The 22,342-nt window shown below is 38.2% G+C and overlaps 1 protein-coding gene across 3 annotated transcripts; it reads left to right on the forward strand.

The window, feature by feature from the left end:
• Positions 1 to 12,374: 12,374 nt before the first annotated feature.
• Positions 12,375 to 15,417, forward strand: LOC145037310 (mitochondrial import receptor subunit TOM20-like). Of its 3 annotated transcripts, none has more exons than XM_078985944.1 (6): positions 12,375 to 12,631; positions 12,739 to 12,817; positions 12,935 to 13,104; positions 13,196 to 13,243; positions 13,495 to 13,593; positions 15,063 to 15,417. In XM_078985944.1, exons 1-6 carry the CDS (start codon positions 12,536 to 12,538, stop codon positions 15,111 to 15,113), a joined length of 543 nt encoding a protein of 180 aa, XP_078842070.1. In that variant the 5' UTR covers positions 12,375 to 12,535; the 3' UTR covers positions 15,114 to 15,417. The 3 variants fall into 3 exon arrangements, with proteins under 3 accessions (XP_078842070.1, XP_078842071.1, XP_078842069.1); XM_078985945.1 differs by having other exon boundaries at positions 12,378 to 12,631; positions 15,076 to 15,301; XM_078985943.1 differs by having other exon boundaries at positions 12,385 to 12,631; positions 15,088 to 15,417.
• Positions 15,418 to 22,342: the final 6,925 nt, after the last annotated feature.

The following is a 22,342-nucleotide window of genomic DNA, read 5'->3' on the forward strand; positions in this document are numbered from 1 at the left end:
TTAGTATTATTTTAATTAATAGAACTGTTATACACTACAACTGGATGATTCTAGGGAATACAAACACTGGTTTTATTTCAAGTAATAAAACTACTATACATTACTGGTGGTAGCTAAGGTTTTCATACAGACCAATATTATACATTACTGGTGGTAGCTAAGGTATTTATACAGAACAATACTATACATTACTGGTAGCACCCAATGATTTCATACAAAGGATTTCATACAGTACATTACTATTGTAACATCCAAAAAAAATCAAGCCAATTTAAAACTTTTTAATTCATATAAATACATTCAATTATTACAATTTGTTTTAAAAATAGTTTAAACATCAAAGTTTTCCTAGAAACATAAACAAATCATGAGGAACTGTACGATCACACATTCGCCTTGCCGCGATTCCCTGATGTACCTGAAACAATAAACTGAAACTGTAAGACCGAGGCTTAGTGAGTCCCCCAAAATACCAACCTCATATAACCATCATCATATCGTATCAACGAATTCAAAACAACCATGCACTCGAGTCTACAGTGTGGCTGGTCAGGCCGCACCGGGCCTTCAGTCCACCTGGTCCACCCCCTGAGTCTACAGTATGACTGGACCGTCCACACTAGGCCTTCAGTCTGTCTGGTCCACTCTCTGAGCCTCAGCACATCTGGACCACCCTCTCGGGCCATCAACCTATCCGGACTGCTCGTTGGGCCTTCGGCCTTACTATGTGCGATCCCGACTCTACAGTCTATTCGGTCTGCCCTAGATATGTTAGCCTACAGCACAAAGTAGGACCCGCCTCAACCCAACCCCAAACAAACATCCATGTGCAAATATAGCATAATAATCACATAACAGTCCATATACAAACAAACCGATCTAACAAATCATACAACATAGCAACCTCCTAACCAGGATATTGACCTAACCGATCACTAACAATATTCCATCCTAACTACCAGGATGTAGATCTAACATGTCAATAAGCATATCAAAAAAAACTCGTGTACAATCCGAGAAAGGGTCGGCCTTAGTGCCTTAGACCAAGTTGATATAGTGAGGATAACTCCCCTCGAAATGTCGATTTGAACCGAAGAAGCAGATTCCCGAACCACCGTCTCACCAATAATCCCGAACTATCCAAAATCGCAAATAACGAGTCAATAAACGGGAATATAAATTTTGACCAAGAATCCCTTATAACGATAGCCCTATTTGCCTCCCCTCTAATTTGGGTCATGGCCCAATACCAAACCCATGATCCATAAGTCCATATAATAAGGCCCATTATTGGCCCAAGTTTCCAAATTGGGCACACTACATAATTGGGCCAAAATCCAATATCCATTACCAAGAGTTGGCCCAAATCACCATATCCATAATATCCATCCAAGGCCCAAGTCCATCTAGCCCATAAACAGTCCAAAACTCAAAGCTCAAAGTCAAAATCCCAACAGAGGACGTATGTTGGGCATCCTCCTCTGGTACACGAGGTGTACCTCGACTCATGTTGACTGGAAAACGGGGCTGTTGACCCTGTACGATGGGTGCACAGCTTCCGACGCGGGGTGTACGCGAACTGGACAAAAACCTTGATAAGTGCTTAATGGCTTAAGCACTTAAGCCCAAACTTCAGATCCATCGATCAAATCTGCCTAGGACTCATAAAGCCTCGAACTTTATCGCTTTGGACGTCTAGAATGTTCTTAATCCAAGGTCTTAATCCATTAATACCTTTCTACTACTTGAATGGGACCTCCTAAGCCATTGGGACCTCATTTTTACACTCAACGCCTCTCCAAGAGTCTAGAAGGACAGATTATTTTGTCCAAAACACAACACTACTTCAGATCTACAAGCCAAACTTCTTCTCCAACTCCTTGATGCAATGACTTCCACCTTCAAGAACTCAAAATACCCACCAACTCACACTCTCTCACAAGGACTAGGGTTTTGGAACGTTTTCTGAAAGATGGAGGCTAAGAGTGATGAGGGGGAATGGTCCATAAGGATGTTTATATATCCCCAACTCCAATTATTAGGGTTTCCATCTTTTATGAGTACGCCCAACGTACACAAGATTACACCCAACGTACTAGGGTGTGCCCCGGTACACGCAACGTACCCTTATATACGCGCATCGTACTCCTCCTGGCCCCAAAATTACTATCTCGCCCTTAGGCTCTTCATGACTTTACTCTTCCATTCCCATGGACTAAAAATTACAAAACTTGGGATGTTACAACTCTCCCCCACTTAAACTCAATTTCGTCCTCGAAATTATTCCCTACCATTTCTTGAACCCTGACATCCTGAGGGGCACTCCCGCAACCATAACATCTGACGACTTTCGATGGAGACTAAACCCAAAGGGAATCTTTACATGTCCAAGGAAGACGATTCCACAATTCCATGCGGCACACAATCCTTCACTACTTAAACTTGCAATCTGGAAACCTGGATTCGGTCTGACCCTCTAGCCGACCACTCGAACTATCCATCACTAGCACTTTTTCTATACGAACTATTCTACCCTGAGAACCTGAAGTTCCTACCCGAAAAAGAACCATGGATCATATTCTGCTGAATCCGTGCCCCTACAACTCACTGTTGGCTTGCTCCAGGTATCTTGGCGTACTGCATAGGGCAGGACCGCCTCATCCCGATCAAGCACAACATGCCATCTAATAGACTATTAGAAAGAAATGTCTACTTAATACCGATGATAATTCACCTTGAAAATCCTTGCCCTCCACCACTTCTAAAGAAATCAGTCCCGTAATCGATTACCACCAACAACATACCTACCACTACCGGCCCATCAGTCTGACACTCATATCTATCCCATACGACTCTTCGGGTGGAAATACCCGTATGCCAAGTTCAGTTGATCATGGGGGTCCGGTCATCCTCATGATGGAATATCCTAGATTAAAATACCTACATGTCGAATTGATTCAAACATCGAGTTAAAACTCTCAGGGTTTGTTGGCCCACCACATCAACCCTACCGCTCCGCTTGAGCCTCCATGCCTATCACTTATGACTGGAATGCTCCCGATAACTTATTGACATTGTTTTCGTCACCTTAGCATTCCCAAGGCTCCACCCTGGAGATTCACACTTCCTCCACTGTCCACAAAGGCCTAGCCAAAGCCCTTTACAACACCAAAAAGTGTCACGGTACTCAAGCCTCACTCCACAATATCTAATTGTAGAACAAACTGCTACACCATATCATATATATACTCGGGATCTGATCATATAACCATCTAATCCCACACAATGATCTACCACGCATACAAAGTCTTCAGCATGACGGGATCGCCTCACTAAGCCTTCCGTCTATCTGGACCACCCTCAGAACGTTCAACGTGTCTGGACCATCCTCTGAGCCTTCAACTTGAATGGTACGCCCCTCCAGCCCTCAATCTATCTGGACCGCTCTAAACTGTTGAGCATCACCTTGGGCCACCCCTTCTCGGTGACCCTTCCCATGCAGACTGTTCTCACCCACTTGGGGTTCCGAAATTCGGATTCATTCAGTGGACTATAGTCTCGGCCTAACTCTAGGCCTCATGTCGATCGTCCACTGACTCGAACAGTCGCGACCCGATCCTTAACCTGTGCACCTAACAAATGCGTTGAGTAACCCGCATACCTGCTGAAAACACTATCTAACCCCCAACAGCTAACAGAACCCTCAATGATCACTGCTTCATCTGAGAATTCCCAATTCTCCCCCATTCGGGACACTAGCTACTACCTACTGATGGCAAAACCAACACAACTTATACGTCCATACTTAGTATTATCATCCTTATCTATGGATCGATTAACCCTAGAGTGAACAACCTCCGTAGAACAACCCTTCTGTCATGGTGCAACCGAACTTCAAAAGAAACCCGAATCCCAACTGAACACTTATGTATCTCTGATTTACAGCGACTAGCCCTGGAACAGAGATCTTATATCCTAACTTCTGATCACCGACATTTCTGGATGCTAACCGCCTATAACCCCTCGATACTAAATTCATCAAACTCTCCTATGTTGCTATGACATATGCATAAAGGGATGGAAGAGAGTTCACAATATCATCGTAATCAATAAGATAAAGAGTAAAAGCATACGAACATCCGCATCTGGCGTTGTAATGATCTCCTCTGCTGTAAGCTGGAGTGCACGTCCCTGAGCCCTCGGAGGCTCTACTCAACCCTGATCCCCGCCAGTAATCCTCAATGTAGCCGGTGCTGAAACCTACACAGGTCTCGCAACAAGTTGCGGACAGTTTTCCTTCACATGACCAACCTGATGGCAATGATAACAAATCCTCATGTCCTGAACCGGGGCCAACTGGCGACAATCCCTCACATAGTGTTCCTCCTTCCAGCACTTGCGGCACGCACCGTAGGACTTACAAACTCCGGTATGACCTTTCCAACACTTTTCAAAAGTGAGGCCGCTCTGTCCTCTAACCCTAGAATCCACGGTCTTGGACCGCTTTTGCGCCGGTTACGACTGCACCAGGGCCTGCCTTTACTCTCGCAACTGTAACTCAATCTCAAGCTCACACCGCCTGGCGGCCTCCTGCAACTCCAGCAAGGTATTACATCTCTGCATGGACACAAACTTCCTATTGTCCGTCTTGAGCATACTCAGATATCGGGTCATCTGAGCCTGCTCCAAAGAAAACTCGGGGCAAAACATCACCCTCTCAGTAAACATGTGAGTGATCTTCGTGACTGACTCTGAATCCTGATGCAGATCCAAGAACTCCTACGCTAGCCTCTCCCGCTCAACTCACGGGACGTAACGAGTACGGGACATATCCCGAAATCGATCCCAAGTAACTGCAGCACACTGCTCATCTTAATATGATCCAATAATCAACCTCCACCAATCCTTTGCTTCGGACCTCAGCAGCTTCAGAGCACACCTGACATTTTGGCCAACAGGACAAGAACATGTAAAGAAACATCCCTCCACATCAGATAACAACCTCATGGCCACGATCGGATCCTTGGTACCATCAAATGTCGGGGGCTTCGAGTTATCAAAATCTCAGTACTGAAAAACCCAGCCAGATCCCAACCTTGCCGTTGATACAGCTGTTGTGACTGCTGCGGCAGCCGCTTCAGTAAGGTTGCATAATGATCGTCGAAATACTCCACCATCACGGTCTTGATAGACCCAAACATCTCTGGAAACTGATCCCGGAACATAGCAGCAGCCTCATCATGCAGGATCTTGTGGATCCTATCATCCATCTCATCTGGATGATGGTCTCAGGCGCTATCGGTGCCTCCTGTCTGCCCTCTCCTGATCCTGAACCGGATCCGGTCACAAATCGTTGTGTAACCACCATACTGAAAACATGTCGGAAAAAAATATATCAGATACTCCTCATAACAATCTGGGAACCAACTTCCAACCAAAAACCGAGGGGTTGTGACATCCTTGCTATGCGTATGGGTCCTGTGCTTTCAGTAGTACAGGCTCATACTACCTTCCACACCTACGCATATTTGTCTCAAATATCACCACAACACCCCATAATATACCAAACATATCGAGCGCTCAATGCTCACTCCTAGAGGAATGCTAAATATCACATAACTGGCCTCCCGGCGTCTCACTACCCACCCATCCATGAAACTTCCACCAACCCTGCAGCACTAGTATATGCTATTCATACACTAGTATACCCTAAGCTCTTTATCAGACAAGAACATAACGTAAGGCCAAACCAAACATTCTCAAGCTATGAGATCTTATTTATGTATAACTATGATGCATACACAAGTAACTACAACAATGATGTCAATTTCATATAAGGAAAACCATAGGCTTGCATGCATCATGTAATCAAACAATTCTATCATGCAATTTCTGAAGATCCCTAGCCTAAAACTATATCACAATATCAAATAACGGTATGGTATTTTGGGGTCTACTTACTGGCTCCGACTGATCGTACACTTGCATCCTCCTTTACTTAATTTGAAAACCATAAAAATCATTTTAAAATCCTTTTCTTGATTTGAGATTGGATTCACACAAGTGTTTCTTCAATTCACTCAAACCAAGGCTCTGATACCAACTTGTAACATCCAAAAAAAAATCGAGCCAATTTACAACTTTTTAATTCATATAAAACCATTCAATTATTACAATTTGTTTTCAAAATAGTTTAAACATCAGAGTTTTCCCAGAAACATAAACAAATCATGAGGAGTTGTACGATCAAGCCTTCGCCTTGCTGCGATCCCCTGATGTACCTGAAACAATAAACTGAAATTGTAAGCCCAAGGCTTAGTGAGTCCCCCAATATACCAACCTCATATGACCATCATCATATCGTATCAACGAATACAGAACAGCCATGCATCTCGAGTCTATAGTGTGGTTGGTCCGCTCGTACCGGGCCTTCAGTCCACCTGGTCCACTCCCTGAGTCTACAGTATGACTGGATCGCCCGTACTGGGCCTTCAGTCTGTCTGGTCCATTCTCCGAGCCTCGGCATGTCTGGCCGCCCTCTCGGGCCTTCAGCCTATCCAGACCGCTCATTGGGCCTTCCGCCTAACTATGTGCCCTTCTGGGTCTGCAGTCTATCCGGTCTGCCCTGGATATGTTAGCCTACAGCACAAAGTAGGACCCGCCTCAACCCAACCCCAACAAACATCCATGTGCAAATATAGCAGAATAATCACATACCAGTCCATATACAAACAAACCGATATAACAGATCATACAACATAGCAACCTCCTAACCAGGATACTAACCTAACCGATCACTAACAATATTCCATCCTAACTACCAGGATGTAGATCTAACATGTCAATAAGCATATCAAACAAAACTCGTGTATAATCCAAGAAAGGGTTGGCCTTAGTGCCTTAGACCAAGTTGATATAGTGAGGATAACTCACCTCGAAATGTCGATTTGAACCGAAGAAGCAGATTCCCGAACCACCGTCTCATCGATAATCCCGAATTATCCAAAATAGCGAATAACGAGTCAATAAACAGGAATATAAATTTTGACCAAGAATCCCTTATAATAATAGCCCCATTTGCCTCCCCTCTAATTTGGGTCATGGCCCAATACCAAACCCATGATCCATAAGTCCATATAACAAAGCCCATTATTGGCCCAAGTTTCCAAATTGGGCACACTACCTAATTGGGCCAAAATCCAATATCCATTACCAATACTTGGTCCAAATCACCATATCCATAATATCCAGCCAAGGCCCAAGTCCATCTAGCCCATAAACAGTCCAAAACTCAAAGCTCGAAGTCAAAATCCCAACAGAGGACGTACGGTGGGGCATACTTCTTTGGTATGCGGGGTGTACATTGACTCATGTTGACTGGAAAACGGGGCCACTGACCCTGTATGCTGGGCGTACAGCTTCCGACGCGGGGCGTACGCGAACTGGACAAAAACCTTGATAAGTGTTTAATGGCTTAAGCACTTAAGCCCAAACTTCAGATCCATCGACCAAATCTGCGTAGGACTCATAAAGCCTTAAACTTTATCTCTTTGGACGTCTAGAATGTTCTTAATCCAAGGTCTTAATCCATTAAGACCTTTCTACTACTTGCATGGGACCTCCTAAGCCATTGGGACCTCATTTTTACACTCAACACCTCTCCAAGAGTCTAGAAGCACATATTATTTTGTCCAAAACATAAAATACATCATCTTGGAACTTTTGGGACAAGAAATGATTCCAAAAATGCTAGAATGGCTAGAATTATGTTATACAAATATAAAGATTGAAGCTTTTTACCTTCTGGAGCTTCTAAGTTACAACACAACTTCAAATCTACAAGACAAACTTCTTCTCCAACTCCTTGATGCAATGACTTCCACCTTCAAGAACTCAAAATACCCACCAACTCACACTATCTCACAAGGACTAGGGTTTTGGAACGTTTTCTGAAAGATGGAGGCTGAGAGTGATGAGGGGGAATGGTCCATAAGGATGTTTATATTGCCCCCAACTCCAATTATTATGGTTTCCATCTTTTATGAGTACGCCCTGCGTATATAGGATTACGCCTAGCGTATTAGGGCACACCCTGGTATGCACAACGTACCCTTATATACGCGCAACGTACTCCTATTGGCCCTAAAATTACAATCTAGCCCTTATGCTCTTCATGACTTTACTCTTCCATTCCCAGGGACTAGAAATGACAAACTTGGGATGTTACAACTATACATAACTATTGGTGGTATCCAGGGATTTCATACAAGAGTTTTCATACGAAACAACACAGTTGGTGGTACCTAGGCATACATACAAAGATATTCATATACAATTAGAGAATACAGTAACAAACATACATTTTGGTCTTAAGGTCTAAGACTACATTTCACTTCTAAAGAAAATATTGGATTTTCTTGAGAAACATACAAACATTTTCACAAACTCACACACAAGATTTCATTACAAATACATTCTTATGAATTCACTAACTTAAATGTTGATACACTTTCAAAACCACTTGTATTCTCAGGAAACCGGTAGATAGGTACACCATCAGGTTTTGAGAAGATGGAGCTTTTAGAGTCGCATCTCTTATACTTTTGTTATGCATTTTGATATCATACAAACTATGTATCGAACAAATGTAAATACCTTATTTATTCAATGTAATGGTTGTGTTTACTTAGATAACTATGATACAATTGTTGTGATATTGTACGTGACGTCCTCCGCCACCGAAAGTTTCTGTCGTCTCGGTTTGGGGATGTGACTGATAAAGCATTTGATTCCATAAATTGGAATTATCTTGATTCGGTGATGGTGCAAATAGGATTTGGTGAGAAATGACGTTTCTGCATTAAAGGTTGTCTCTCGTCTTCTAAGGCTTCAGTTCTTATCAACGGCTCGATGACTAAGGAATTCCACATCTCAAAGAGTGTGCATCAAGGCGACTCGCTCTCTCCATTTCTTTTTATTATTGCAATGGAAGGGCTCAATGTCGCCATGAAAACTGCTTGGCAAAAATCTATGTTTCGTGGTATTCGAATTCGTAACTGTGGTCCTTCTATATCATACCTTTTTTACACAGACGATGTTATGTTCATTGGAGAATGGTTAAGTTCAAATTGGTGAGAATCTTAAGATGTTACCATGCTTTTGCGGGTCTTAAAGTAAGTTTTGGCAAATCTCAAGTTTATGGGATTGAAGTTTCGATAGGGGAAGTAAACGGACGTGCGTGCATTATGGGATGCAGTGTTGCTTCTTTTCCCTTCAAATATTTAGGTGTTCCCATTGGAGTTAATATGTCGATGAAAAGACACTGGCAGCCTATCATTGATCGGGTTCAGTCCAAGTTATGCACCTAGAAGGTTAAATCTCTCTCTCTTTTGGCGAATGGCTTACTTGGTTAAAGCCGGGTTGGGTAGTCTTCCAATCTATTTTTTTTTTATCCATTTTCACGATTCCTTCTTCCATCATTAAGCTTTTGGAGAAAATTAGATGTTGCTTTCTTTGGGGTGGGATCGATGAAAAAAATAAAATCGCTTGGATGGCTTAGAAAACGATTTTTGGACCAAAAGAAAAAGGTGGTCTCGGGGTGGGATCTCTTCTATCTCTTAATCTGGCCTTGCTCTCTAAATGGTTATGGAGATTTAAAAGTGATCCAAATGCACTATGGAGTCAAGTTGTGTGTGGAATTCATAACTGTTTGAAAAAAAAACCCATCTACTCTCTTGGAAAAAAGGCTTTATCAACACTTGATATAACATCATGTAGGCCTTCTATAATTTGCAGGATTTTGGTATCTGTGCGTCTGACATATTCCAGATTCAAGTTAATTATGGAAAGAATAATCTCTTTCGGTTTGAAGATTGGTCCTGAGATGTGACTTTTTGTAACAACGTAAATTTTCAAAACAAAATTTTCATTTCTTAAAACATGTTTTCATCCAATCAAGTCATAAAATCCAATGTATCATAACATAATACAAATCATGTGAATCCTAAGATCATAAATAATTCCTCCGATAGTGTGTACAGATTATGCCGATGCCTTCCCACGGTCCTCGCTAGTACCTGAAACACGTAACATAACAACTGTAAGCATAAAAGCTTAGTGAATTCCCCAAAATACTACTTATGCACATACGCCCTTCCAGGCCCTGACCTTCCGATCCATGTGTCTCAGGGGACTTCCGTCCCGACCCGGTAAACCTTCCGGTCCTACCCGCATCAACCTTACGGTCCACATCACAACGACTTCCGGCCCATAACATATATGCCTTCTGGCCCATAACATAATGCCTTCCGGCCCATATCAAGCATAGCATACATAGCACATACAAACGGTTAACTTATCATATACAATGCATACAACTCATAACATATCCGACCTTTCGGTCACACAATAAAACCCTTCCAGGTACAATATAGTGAGAAAACTCACATCGTGGAAAGTCTAGAATCTCATGTGCTTGCTATCTCCGAATCTCGAAACGAAGACCCAACCCCGCCTAATCATAACGAAATATCATTCTAATTAATATAGACTTCCACAAGTAGGCTTCACCCTTATTACTATTCCTCAGAGGGGTGAAAGACCATTTTACCCTTCCTTGACTCAAAGTCCACATGTTGACCAAAACCCTAAAAGTCAACAAAAGTCAACATGTCATAGTACGCGGGGCGTACAGACTTATGTACGCGGGGCGTACATCGCTGATCCACAATCGGGGTCTCCACCCAGTACGCTGCGCGTAATGGGAGTTACACCCAGCGTAACACCCAGATTCAGTCACACTACATTTCTGGTCTTAAATGGTTAAGACACTTCTTCAACTTCTAGATCCAGCTCACTTTAAGCCTCCTTACCCATAAAGTCGAAACCTTTAAGCCTTGGCATGGCTGTAAAGGCTCCTACACTCCCTAATACCTTTCCTTTTCAACTCAAATGATCTAGATCTCATGCATGGCTAATCATTCACGTCTAAGATTACATTTTTATGAACCTACAACTCAAATGAACCAGAAATATGATAGATCTAAGCCAATGGAGACTACTTGCTCATGAAATCTCCATCTTTGGGACCAAAACCCTAGAAAATGGTCCATAAAGCATACCTCAAGAACTACAAGGCAAGATCTGAACTTTTTTTACCTTAGGAAGAAGCTCCAACCTTTGCTATTCACGGATCTACACTTGAACACCAACTTCTAGCCTCCACAATGGACTCCTCTTCTCTTTTGCTACCTTGAAATGACACCTTAAAGCTTAGAACACTCACAAACAAGCTATGAACGAAGGGACAACTCTCTTAGGGTTTCTTTCTGAAGGATGGTGGCTGAGGAACCAAGCCATCTCATTCCCTTTTATAGCCAACAACCAAATTAATGTTTTTGGGTCTGGATCGGTTACGCCCAACGTAACCTTGGGTACGCCCGGCGTAACCTTGGGTACACCCAGCGTACCCGGGTGGTGACGTGTTTAAATGAGGCGCGCGAGTACGCGCAACGTACTCCTTGTACGCCCAGCGTACTCGCCCAACACAAAGGCCCAAAATGACAATTAAACAAAGATGAAGGGCTAATTAGTGGTACTTGAATTTCGAGCTATTACACTTTTGTTGATCGCTTTCCGAGCATTTTTATTCCTGACAGAAAAAAAATTCCTACTTCATATCTAATAAGATTATATCCAATCAAAACTACAATTTGGTGTGGAAAAAAACTCCTAGTAATCCTATGGTGTCTATGGAGTTAAATGCCCTTTTTCTGATGCTCTTTCGTAGGTGATTTTAATTGTTGGGGAGGATAACTAAAGATGCAAACTCTCTTCTAATGGTAATTCTTATGTTTGTAATTTGAGGTATCTCATTGACTTTAAGATCAGTAATTTCTATATTTGTAATTTGAGGTATTTCATCGACTCTAAGATTACTACTCAGGTGGGCAATCCAACCATTTGGGCTCATTTGGCTCCTCTTAAAGTTATTGGTTTTGTTTGGTGTGCCTTCGGCGCATGCTCTTTATCGCAAGAGAATTTCTTTTGCCTATATGAATTGTCATTTTTGCACTTCTGGTCTGGATGATTCGAATCAATTTCTGATGGGCTGTCATTTCGCTAAGGAGGCTTGAAGTCGATTTTCCAATGATGTAACATTCCTCCTATTTTATGACGGTTAGTGAGCTGGTAGGTTTCAAAGCGGAAATTTATCTTTTCTCAAAATTAAATTATTCAAATTTGAAATTACTAAAACCTTTTACCGTTTATCAACGTGTCAATCTCAAGGCGTTACAACGTGTCACTTGAATTGTGCTTAACTTGCAGACTAGGAGAAACAATTGACTCGCGCCGCAGAGCGTGACCTCAAAACACAAAATCACAACATCGCGCGTGCAAATCCACCGCAAGTATAAGTGGTTATCCATTCGCCATGAAACCAACTCCCCACTGCGTGCTTTTATTCATCGAAGGCGGAGACGCCGTGTAAATAACCCCAAATCCAGCGGAAAACGGTGAAATCCACCGCCCAGATATGGAATCGCAAAACGACTTCGATCGGCTTCTCTTTTTTGAGCATGCTCGCCGGAGTGCCGAAGTTACTTATGCAAAAAATCCTCTCGATACAGAGGTTAGGGTTTCACTTAGTTTCTCATTTTTAAATTGTATACATCCATCATCCATGATATAGTTATCGTCCATGAGTTGTTGATTTGGTTTTCTTCTTGATTCGTACAGAATCTAACCAGATGGGGAGGTTCGTTGCTTGAATTGTCGACCTTCCAGAGTGTTCAGGAATCAAAAGTCATGATTAAAGGTAACCTAAATTTTAAAATTGAATGTGTTGATTTATTGCTTTCAACTTGATTATGTTAAAGAAATTGCGTGAGGCAGTTTTAAGTGGTTTACTAATTTGATTGATTTGGTCATGTAGATGCTATATCTAAATTGGATGAAGCATTATCGATTGATCCAAGGAAACATGATGCGTTGTGGTATATGGGCAATGCACAAACTTCTTACGCCTTTCTTACTCCTGATAAAGATGAAGCGAAAAGCTATTTTGATTCAGCTTACACTTACTTTCAGAAGGCTGTTGATGAGGTATTCCTCATAAAGATATCATCTCGTGATAACTTTTTTCTCTAAATCTCCAATGAACCTAAATGTCTTACGAAATGTATTTCCATTTCAGGATCCAGGGAATGAACTTTACCTCAAATCATTTGAAGTAGCTACAAAGGTATGTCCTGTTCATGTTTCTCCACTCTCTCCTGTAGGTCAAAATTTCACATTTTTACACCAGTGATCGCTTTGCAAACCCTAAAATCATCATGAGACATGTTACATGTTACATGTTACACTATCAACAGTGATAACGCTATGTTGAATTTGTGCAAGTAAAAAAAGAAAGTACTTTTATGTGTTATCTGTTATTCTTATCTTAGTTTTTATATAGAACATATAATAGATGACTGAGTACTTTAATTCTAGGCTCCTGAATTACACTCAGAGCTTCATAGTCAAAGCCTTAGTCAACAAGCCATGGCATTAGGGTCTGGAGGAGGCCCTTCAAGTTCTTCAAGTGTTAGGGTATATTCTCTTCTTTCTCTCATTTACATTCAAAACACATTCTTTCTCTCATGGGTTAATTTTAAATTTCTTTTGATAAATATAAAGGTTAAAATATTTGAGAACTTTGAATTTATAAGAAAATAAGAAAAATATTAAATTATTATTATAGAAATGTTTTTTTATCTTTTAATTCAAACAAATACTAATTTAAATAAATAAAAGAAACTAATAAGCTTTAATTTTGAGAATTTTGAAATTAAAAATTAAGTTTATTAAAGAAATTGGTATCCAGTTATCACTACTGCAAGTATTGTATTAAAATATTATGTGGAATGTAATAAAATAGAAAAACTAATAAAATGACATGTGGAAAAAAATTAATTTAAAATAACCACAAAATGACATTTGGTAAATTGAATGAGTGTGATAAGTGGCAAAAAAAAAACATTCATTTATTAGAAAGGATTTGGGGTTAATTATATAAAACTTCCTATATATTAGGTTTTTTTTTTCCTGATTAAACCTCAATTTTTTTTTTCTAAAAAACCCCTTACTTTTTTTCTTTTTCTTTTTCCGATTTCGCCCTTTTATCAGGGCTTAATGGTAAGCTTCCGGTTTTACACAAAAATGTAAGGGTTATTTTTGGAAAAAAAATAAAGTTGAGGCCTACCCCGAAAAATGGAAAATTGTAAACGTCATTTCGAGAAAAAATAAAAAAATGTAAGGACCAAAATTGAATAAATGGAAAAATGTAAGGGAAAAATCAGAAAATATGAAAAAAAAATGTATTGGCTTTTTACAAATATAAAACTTGATGTTTAATCTGAAAAAAAAAAAAAAAAAATCCCCAATATATATGCATTGTAGTTTATTTGTTACATATTGTTTATTATTTGTTACATATTGTTTTTATCTATAAAGAAATATAAAAATGTTATAATTAGGAGCAATGAAATATTAGTATGTTGCTATTATGAATAAAAGAGTGCAAGTATATTGCCATTATGTGTAATGTAAATAAACGTAATTATAACATTTGTATTAAAGTATTGCACTTTGAAAAATCTATTATATTAAAAAAAAAAAGTAAATTACACGAATGGTCCCTATGGTTAGGGGTAATTTGCGCGCTTAGTCCCTAACTTATTTTTTTAACTCGGAAGGTCCTTACTATTTGTTTTTATTACGCATTTGGTCCCGATTTTACCTAAAAATACTATAATTTAAATAGGGAAAAATGGTGGGGTGGATAAGGTAAGGTGAAGGGGATGGGTTTGGGGGTGTATTTAGTTAAATAAATTAAAAAATCAATGGTAAAATAGTCTTTTTAGGTAAGATCGGGAGCAAGAGCGTAACAAAAACAAACAGTAAGGACCTTCCGAGTTAGAAAAATAAGTTAGGGACTAAACGTGCAAATTACCCTAAACGCGCAAGTTAGAGACCATTCGTATAATTTACTCAAAAAAAAAAAAAAAAAAAAAATCTAGCTAATTATAATAGTGAAAATTACAGGGTCCGAAGGCACAAAAAAGCAATGATTTGAAATATGATATATTTGGATGGGTTATTCTTGCGGTTAGTATTGTGGCTTGGGTTGGGTTTGCTAAAGCAAATGTACCTCCACCGCCTCCTCGATGATTAAGTTTTACTACGCGATCTAATTTCTTGTTTTCTGTTGTGTATTATTGACTTTTTTTGACTTTCATATTTTGATTTCGATTAATTATGTTGAAGTATTTTTTTTTTTTTTCCTTTTAGGGGTTTTTGATATATTATGATTTTGATTTTGTGTAACTTGAATTGATTTGGATTTGTAATTATAGTTTTTTTGACGTGGTATTATGTTTTGGTTTGGTGATATTGTAGCATTATTGCAACTCAAAGATAAAAAAGTGTGTAAAAAGTAAAAACAGAAAGGGAAGCATGAATCGATTTGGGATATTAGTTGGCCTATTATGGGAAGGGGAAGAAAAAGAAATTTACATTATACCCGTATGTCGTACGTGAGCACATTATCATTGCTAACTTTCATTTTCCTTTCTTTAAAGGGAGAAAACGAAAATGGAAAATCTATATCAAATGTAAGTATGTATGTAATCGAAAAATTGGTGTGTGCCTCGATATAAGGTTAGCAATTTCCCCTAAAACATGCATCAAAATTTGCCTCAATATAAGGTGTGTGTTGAATGTTACAGGGCCATGGCTAGCCTTCTCGGCTCTTTCTTTCTTGTTCTAAGGCTATAGGGTTCTAAGGCCATAGGTAGTGGTAGTATTCCTAACAATGTCTCCTTCTCGGCTCTTTCTTTCTTGTTCTAAGGCTATAGGGTTCTAAGGCCATAGGTAGTGGTAGTATTCCTAACAATGTCATGTTATTTTTTGACTGTTGTGTTATTTTTTTGTCTGCCACATCATTAGCATTTTTTTCTTAACATTTTATAAAGAGTGGTAACAATTTTAACACTCATTGTTTTTTTTTTATTTTCATTTTTTTTAAACTTAAATAAATTATATTTTTTAATACATAAACCTTTTATATTAAATAATTTTTATTTTTTTAAAAAAAAAGAGAAAAAGAAAAAGAAAAAGAAAAATAACATTGGCAATAGTAACAAATATGTAGAATTGGGATTGAAAATTGGTCGGTCCATTCTCACGCACACTTAGGTGCTGTTTGTTTTTTTGAAGTAAAAATCCATAAAGTCTGCTGACCATTTCTGCAACCCTCTGCAGTAGAAGAGGTGAAGCAAAAGCCTGCAGACTGTAATAAGAAGCGTATTTGTTTTTTAACATATGCATACTACTGCAGATATTAAAAAATTAAAACAAACTGATTTTATAATCCGAAAATAGTTTTTTAATACCGAAAATTTAATAATATATAACATTTCGGTAAAAATTTATAATAATTCAACAAAAAAAAGTGATATTTTATCAAAAAATAATGATATTTTAGCATAAAATAATGATATTAATCAACAAATTATTATCATTCAATATAAAAAAAATTCAATAAGAATAAAAAAACAAAAAAAAAGTGAAATAAGATTTCATAAATATAGAATCAATATTTCAGCAAGAAAAAAATAAGAAGAAGAGGTTTCAAAGAGGTAGGAAGATGTCAAACAAGTGTTGCGCTAAGAAGAACATGCGCAGAGGTTTTTTAATCCGAAGACTTCTGAAAAACAAACAGCTACGAGATGAAGAGTGTTGCGTGTGTGCTGCACCACACAACAATAAGAGGTTTGAAGTGTTTTTTTTACAAAAAAACAAACAACACCTTACTCTTATTATATATTATACTAATTTTGAACTCCTAAGATAATAGTACTTTCATATGATTTGTTGATTTTTTTTTTCTTTTTCATTTCTTTTTTAGATTAATATTCATCGTCTCACTAAACTAATAAGGACGAGGTTAGTGTCATCGATTCAGTGTCCACTAATTACCTTTTTATTTCACCACCACCTCAAATATAATTTCTTCTAGAAAACCGTTCACTGTATCGTCTTCTCCTCACCTTCACCACCGCCTTATTTCACTTCTCTCCTCTCTCTCTCTCTCTCTCTCTTTCTCTCTCTCTTTCTTTGTAGATGGTTCCCACCGCTACCCGTCTCCCACACTACTCTCGCATCTGATCTATCTCGTCTGATCAATCGACTCAATTGTGACAACCCGAAATTTCCATCCAGTTCAGTCTAACACTTCTTTGAAAGTCAAACTCATTGTTGTTATCCTTTAGCACAATTAGAAGTTTATTTGAGCATTCTGAGCCGTGTACACTTAAGGAATAAGTGTCGGGGTTAATCGGCTGAAGTTTTAGCTCAAAGATATGACCTCAAACACTCATGCAAGGAGTTCACAGCCAACACATGGGAGTTTACGGTCGTAAACTCCATGTGGACCGTAAACTCTTGCGTATATGGTGAAGAGGTGGCCATTTCTTCATTCCTTCCTTCCATTTGGCCCAAATCCTCTCAAGTATCATTCCGATTTTCATCCCCGGTCTTCAAAACTCGTAAGCTTATTGTCTTAACTAGTTGATATCTTGCATGAACTAGTAATCTTACATGATTTCATCCGTGAAATCATTCTATTTTGTAGATCTTCAAGTTCACCAAGAACACCAAGAACACACACTAGTGTTCTTGGCCAAAATCGACCATTTGAGCTCGTAGATTGTAAGTACTCTTGATCTAACTCATTGTACACTATGTTTATCATATTTAGAGCTTAGAAAACATAAGAAATCATGGGATTCAAGGAGTTTATGGCCAAGGCATGTTCTTGGGCCGTAAACCCCTTTTAAGGGTGCAAATGACACCCTAACACTTTAGTGAGCCTTGGATATTAGCATAGAACCTTATCCCTTTGAGTTAAGGACTTCATTTCACGAAATGGTACTCCTTACCATGAGTTTATGGCCGTAAACTCATGGGGGAGTGGTCCCAAGGCCGTGAACATCAAACAAGGTCATTTTAGGACCTTAAACCCACCCAAACACTTGTTTAAAGCTTTGCAGCACTTAACCACTTAAGCCCTTAGAGTTTTAAGCCCCTTTTGGTGACCAATGGAGAGTTTACGGCGAGGAGTAAACTCCCCTAGGCCGTAAACTCCAATAAAGATGGTCATTGGACCATAAACTCCCGTATGAGGCTTTGCACTCCTTTGTTGCAACCCGATAGCCTCCTAGCACTTGACCAAAGTGTTTTCCTTGCAATAGGATGTTCATACATGTTTAATTAGTTTTATAATCACTAATTGTTTTTATACATATGTCTTCATATGTAATTAGGATCATTGTGTGTGTCTAAGTCTTCACTTGACACCAAGATCTTGTCCGACACTTCCTTCCGATCCGCTCACTGCAGGTGAGTTCATACCCCTTGAATTAACCTTTTAAATGTTTATAAATGCTTTATGGGGGGGGGGGGGGGGAATACAAGTTGAATCATGTTTAGTTATTATATCAATCACATGTGATTAATAATTAACATGCAAATGGCTTTACTATATGTTAACTGTTTTACCAATCAGATTTCTTCAAATGTTTATCTTAAACGTTTTTAGGTGTTTAAAACACTTTATTAAACTATTTATTAAACACTGTATGTTCATTTCAAACCCTGTTACATTTGTGTTTCAAACAAAGTTTCCTTTATACTTAAACTGTTTTTTGTCAAACCAATACTTTCAAACCGTTTTATAAACTGACATCAAGTCGATCTTTTCTTAGGTATTAATCTTTTTCAAAGGTTTTATAACACACCTTATATGCTTTTATATTGTCAATTGTATGCCTGTATATGTATAGTTATATAAATAATGTTTAAAGGACTTAGGAAGGCTAACTCGCTTTATTTCCTTTTCCCCACTGGGATGTGGTTTGGTAGGGTATCGGGTATCCGTCCGAAGGTTGTTTAACTATCAGTTATATATCATGTATACATATAGAGACATAAATGCTTTCCTCAGTCAGTTCAGTACCTTTGGGTAGCAAAGGCATTACTTCAGATTATACATGTACACGATTAGTAACTATTATAGGTATAGTTAAGAGATACCACTTACCATTCCAAGTACAAGGAATCACACAAGAGTCAGTTCACTCATGAGTCTATACTAGTACATTACACGATACATGAGTACGTTTACATAGATACGCTTACATGAGTGCGTTTACATAGATACGCTTACATGAGTACGTTTACATAGATACGCTTACATGAGTGTGTTTACATAGATACGCTTACATAAGTGCGTTAACATAGATACGGTACATGAGTACGTTTACATAGATACGCTTACATGAGTACGTTTACATAGATACTTTTTCATGAATACTTTTACGTAGATAATATATGATGAGTTACTATTACATATTATATTTATAGATATTGTCATATAATTCTCCTTCTTATCTTTATTTTGTGATTCAATCACATAATCGACGAGATAGATTGGACTTTATATCCTCGTTCCAAAGGATACTTTGCGGGACTAACCATTCCTAGAACCTCTGTTAGCTACAGAGGTAAATGCCCATCTACGGATGGCTATGGTTGATACCATTACAGGTATACTTTAAGGGATTAACTATTCCTACACCCAGCTGTTAGCAACAAAGGTAAATGTACATCTACGGATGTCTTAAGTTAACACTGTTAGTTATCCTAGTACAAAAGGATAATACTTAAGTTATTATGTTATTTTCTTCCTTTACTTTGTGACACATTCGCATGAACGACGAGGTAGGATATGTTTGATATAGATAACTATTTTCCTTATTACCTTTATATTGTGACTCATACCCCTAAGCGATGAGGTATACTATAGTTTTATACTAATAGTTAAACAGGGCAAAAACCATCACATTTACAGAGATGCGTACTTTCAAAACAGCCGGGTCTTGGTAGAAGACTACTTTCAAAACAGTAGGGTCTTGGTAGAAGACTTCTTTTATAGGGATCATAGGGATTTCTAGTGTTATTCAAACGCTTTCCATTACTTACCAACATTCACATACTTATACGAGCTTTCTTTCAAAACAATGTCAAGACTTTCATTACAAGTTTTACAAATCAAAGACACATTAATACTTATGAATTCACCAGCTTTTTGGCTGATACTCGCTTTCAAAATAACTTGTATTCTCTTGTCACAAATAGACAGGTACGACGACCAGGTCTGTGAATACGGAGCAGTCCAGACTCGTCTTATATTCTGATTATTTATTTTATTGTTGTATATTATGAAAAAACACACTTGTAATTAAAATTATAAGATTAAGGCAATGGATGATGTTGTTGCTTGTTTACTACTTTACATTGTTGTGATACATTACTTGACGTCCTCCGCCCCAGAACATTTCCGCCGTACTCGGTTTTGGGGTGTGACAGATCGATAGTTCGTTTGTAAAGCATAAACCCTATCTCTTATGTGATTACGGCTGGTCGGCGATTAGGGCTTCAAATTGAGTTTCCTCCGATTCTCCACCAGGTTTCTCATTCTACGATTTTCTCATAAAGGAGGGATATTTACAGTTGAATTCCTTACCTCATATCGATGCATTGATGCCTGATGTCCTACTGACGGAGGTCGAAGTGGTGGCATTGAAGTCCGTTTTCGACCTCCACTAAAGGATGTTCTTAAACATGCTCATATTGACTAATCTAAACAAGTCATTGATAACATCACTAGAGCAATTATGGAGAGTAGCATATATGATAAGCATATGGATCCTCCGCAACATGTGATTCTGGAGGGTTTTAACAGAAAAATCGGTTTGAATCCTCCCAGAAACCTCTCACTGAATATTTGCTTCCGAGGTTCGTTCTTCCCCACATATATTTACGATTGTGAAATTAATCAGAAGTTTTATATTGAAATCGCGAAATTGATACGGAGTTTTATCTTTAATTTGTATTTACATTTTATTTCAGCTCAAGTTTTACAAATTTTAAATTGATTGTGCACCTTCTGTCAGGTTCTGATGTTGCTTCTGGTCATGTAAACAACATGTTTTAAGCTAGAATCATGCCTTTCACTAATGGTTTTTTGTTAAGTCAAGTGTGAGGTCAATAGTTATTTTTCTGTTTTTGCCTTTATTCATGCCTCTTCTTTGGTTTGTGATGACAGTTATGGACGAAGTTGCCCCTAAGTTTATGTACCTACCCAATTTATGTTGTAGATGCTTGCTTTTGGTAAACACATTATACATGTATACAAAGAAAGAGATAATTTTATATTCATGAGTTCATTATTGTATATTAAATTAACAACAAAAACTATTCGGTTTTTATTTATACTTACTCTTGATTATTTTTTCCTTTGTATTCGCCATAGTGAGTTAAGTCCATATGATAGCAATGAAGTTCATGTTGATTTTGAAGATTGTCCATTCATGTAACTGTATAAAATAATGCAAAGATGATTCTTTGATTGAGCTGCTGGTCACCCCTATTTTAGTTAATTGAATATGCCATTCATTTACAACACAATTAGCTTACTTCTATACAAATCATAATAAATGACTTCCAATTTATGAGTACTATTTTTCATTCTATAAGACTGTTTTTTTCATCTTTGGAACAAAAATAATCTTTATCCTGCTATTCAGTGGAGCATTCAGTTAAGGAAGATAATTTGGATTTATCCCTCCAGAATTTTCTAAATTCTAAGAATTATGGAGCAAAAGGGGATGAAATGACAAAGAGAGGTTTCCAAATGAATGTTCCAGCTTCAACAGGTATTTAAGCTTACAACAAATCCTCAAAAAAATTCCCATAGTTGTTAATAGGTATCCTGTATCGATTGTTAAGATTGTAGAACAAATCCTCAAAACTATCGATTGGAAAGAAAGGGCATGTGTCAAAAGTGCTTAATACAACTTCACCAACATCCTATAAGAAAAAAGGCAATGTATCATCTCGATTTTCTATAGTTGTTTTTGGTTTACTTCATGCTCTTTCACTCTGAAGGGTTTGAGCATTCTAACACTCCTATGGTGTACATGCAACCCTATAAACATTGGATCTATGTTTTCTCTATTATACATGCAAATAATCAATATTCCAAGGTTTGTATAGTTAGGGATATACTACTCATTACTACTAGTTCAATGAAGCATACAAAGACTCAGTTCATTCATGAGTCAATACTTACTATTATGAGAAACTATACGACTATACTATGATGAGAAACTATACAACGATACTATTATGAGAAACTATACAACAATACTATTATGAGAAACTATACAACGATACT

This window comes from Lactuca saligna, chromosome 3, assembly GCF_052625555.1.
Source record: "Lactuca saligna cultivar CGN05327 chromosome 3, ASM5262555v1, whole genome shotgun sequence".
In the NCBI taxonomy this organism is placed as follows: Eukaryota; Viridiplantae; Streptophyta; class Magnoliopsida; order Asterales; family Asteraceae; genus Lactuca; species Lactuca saligna.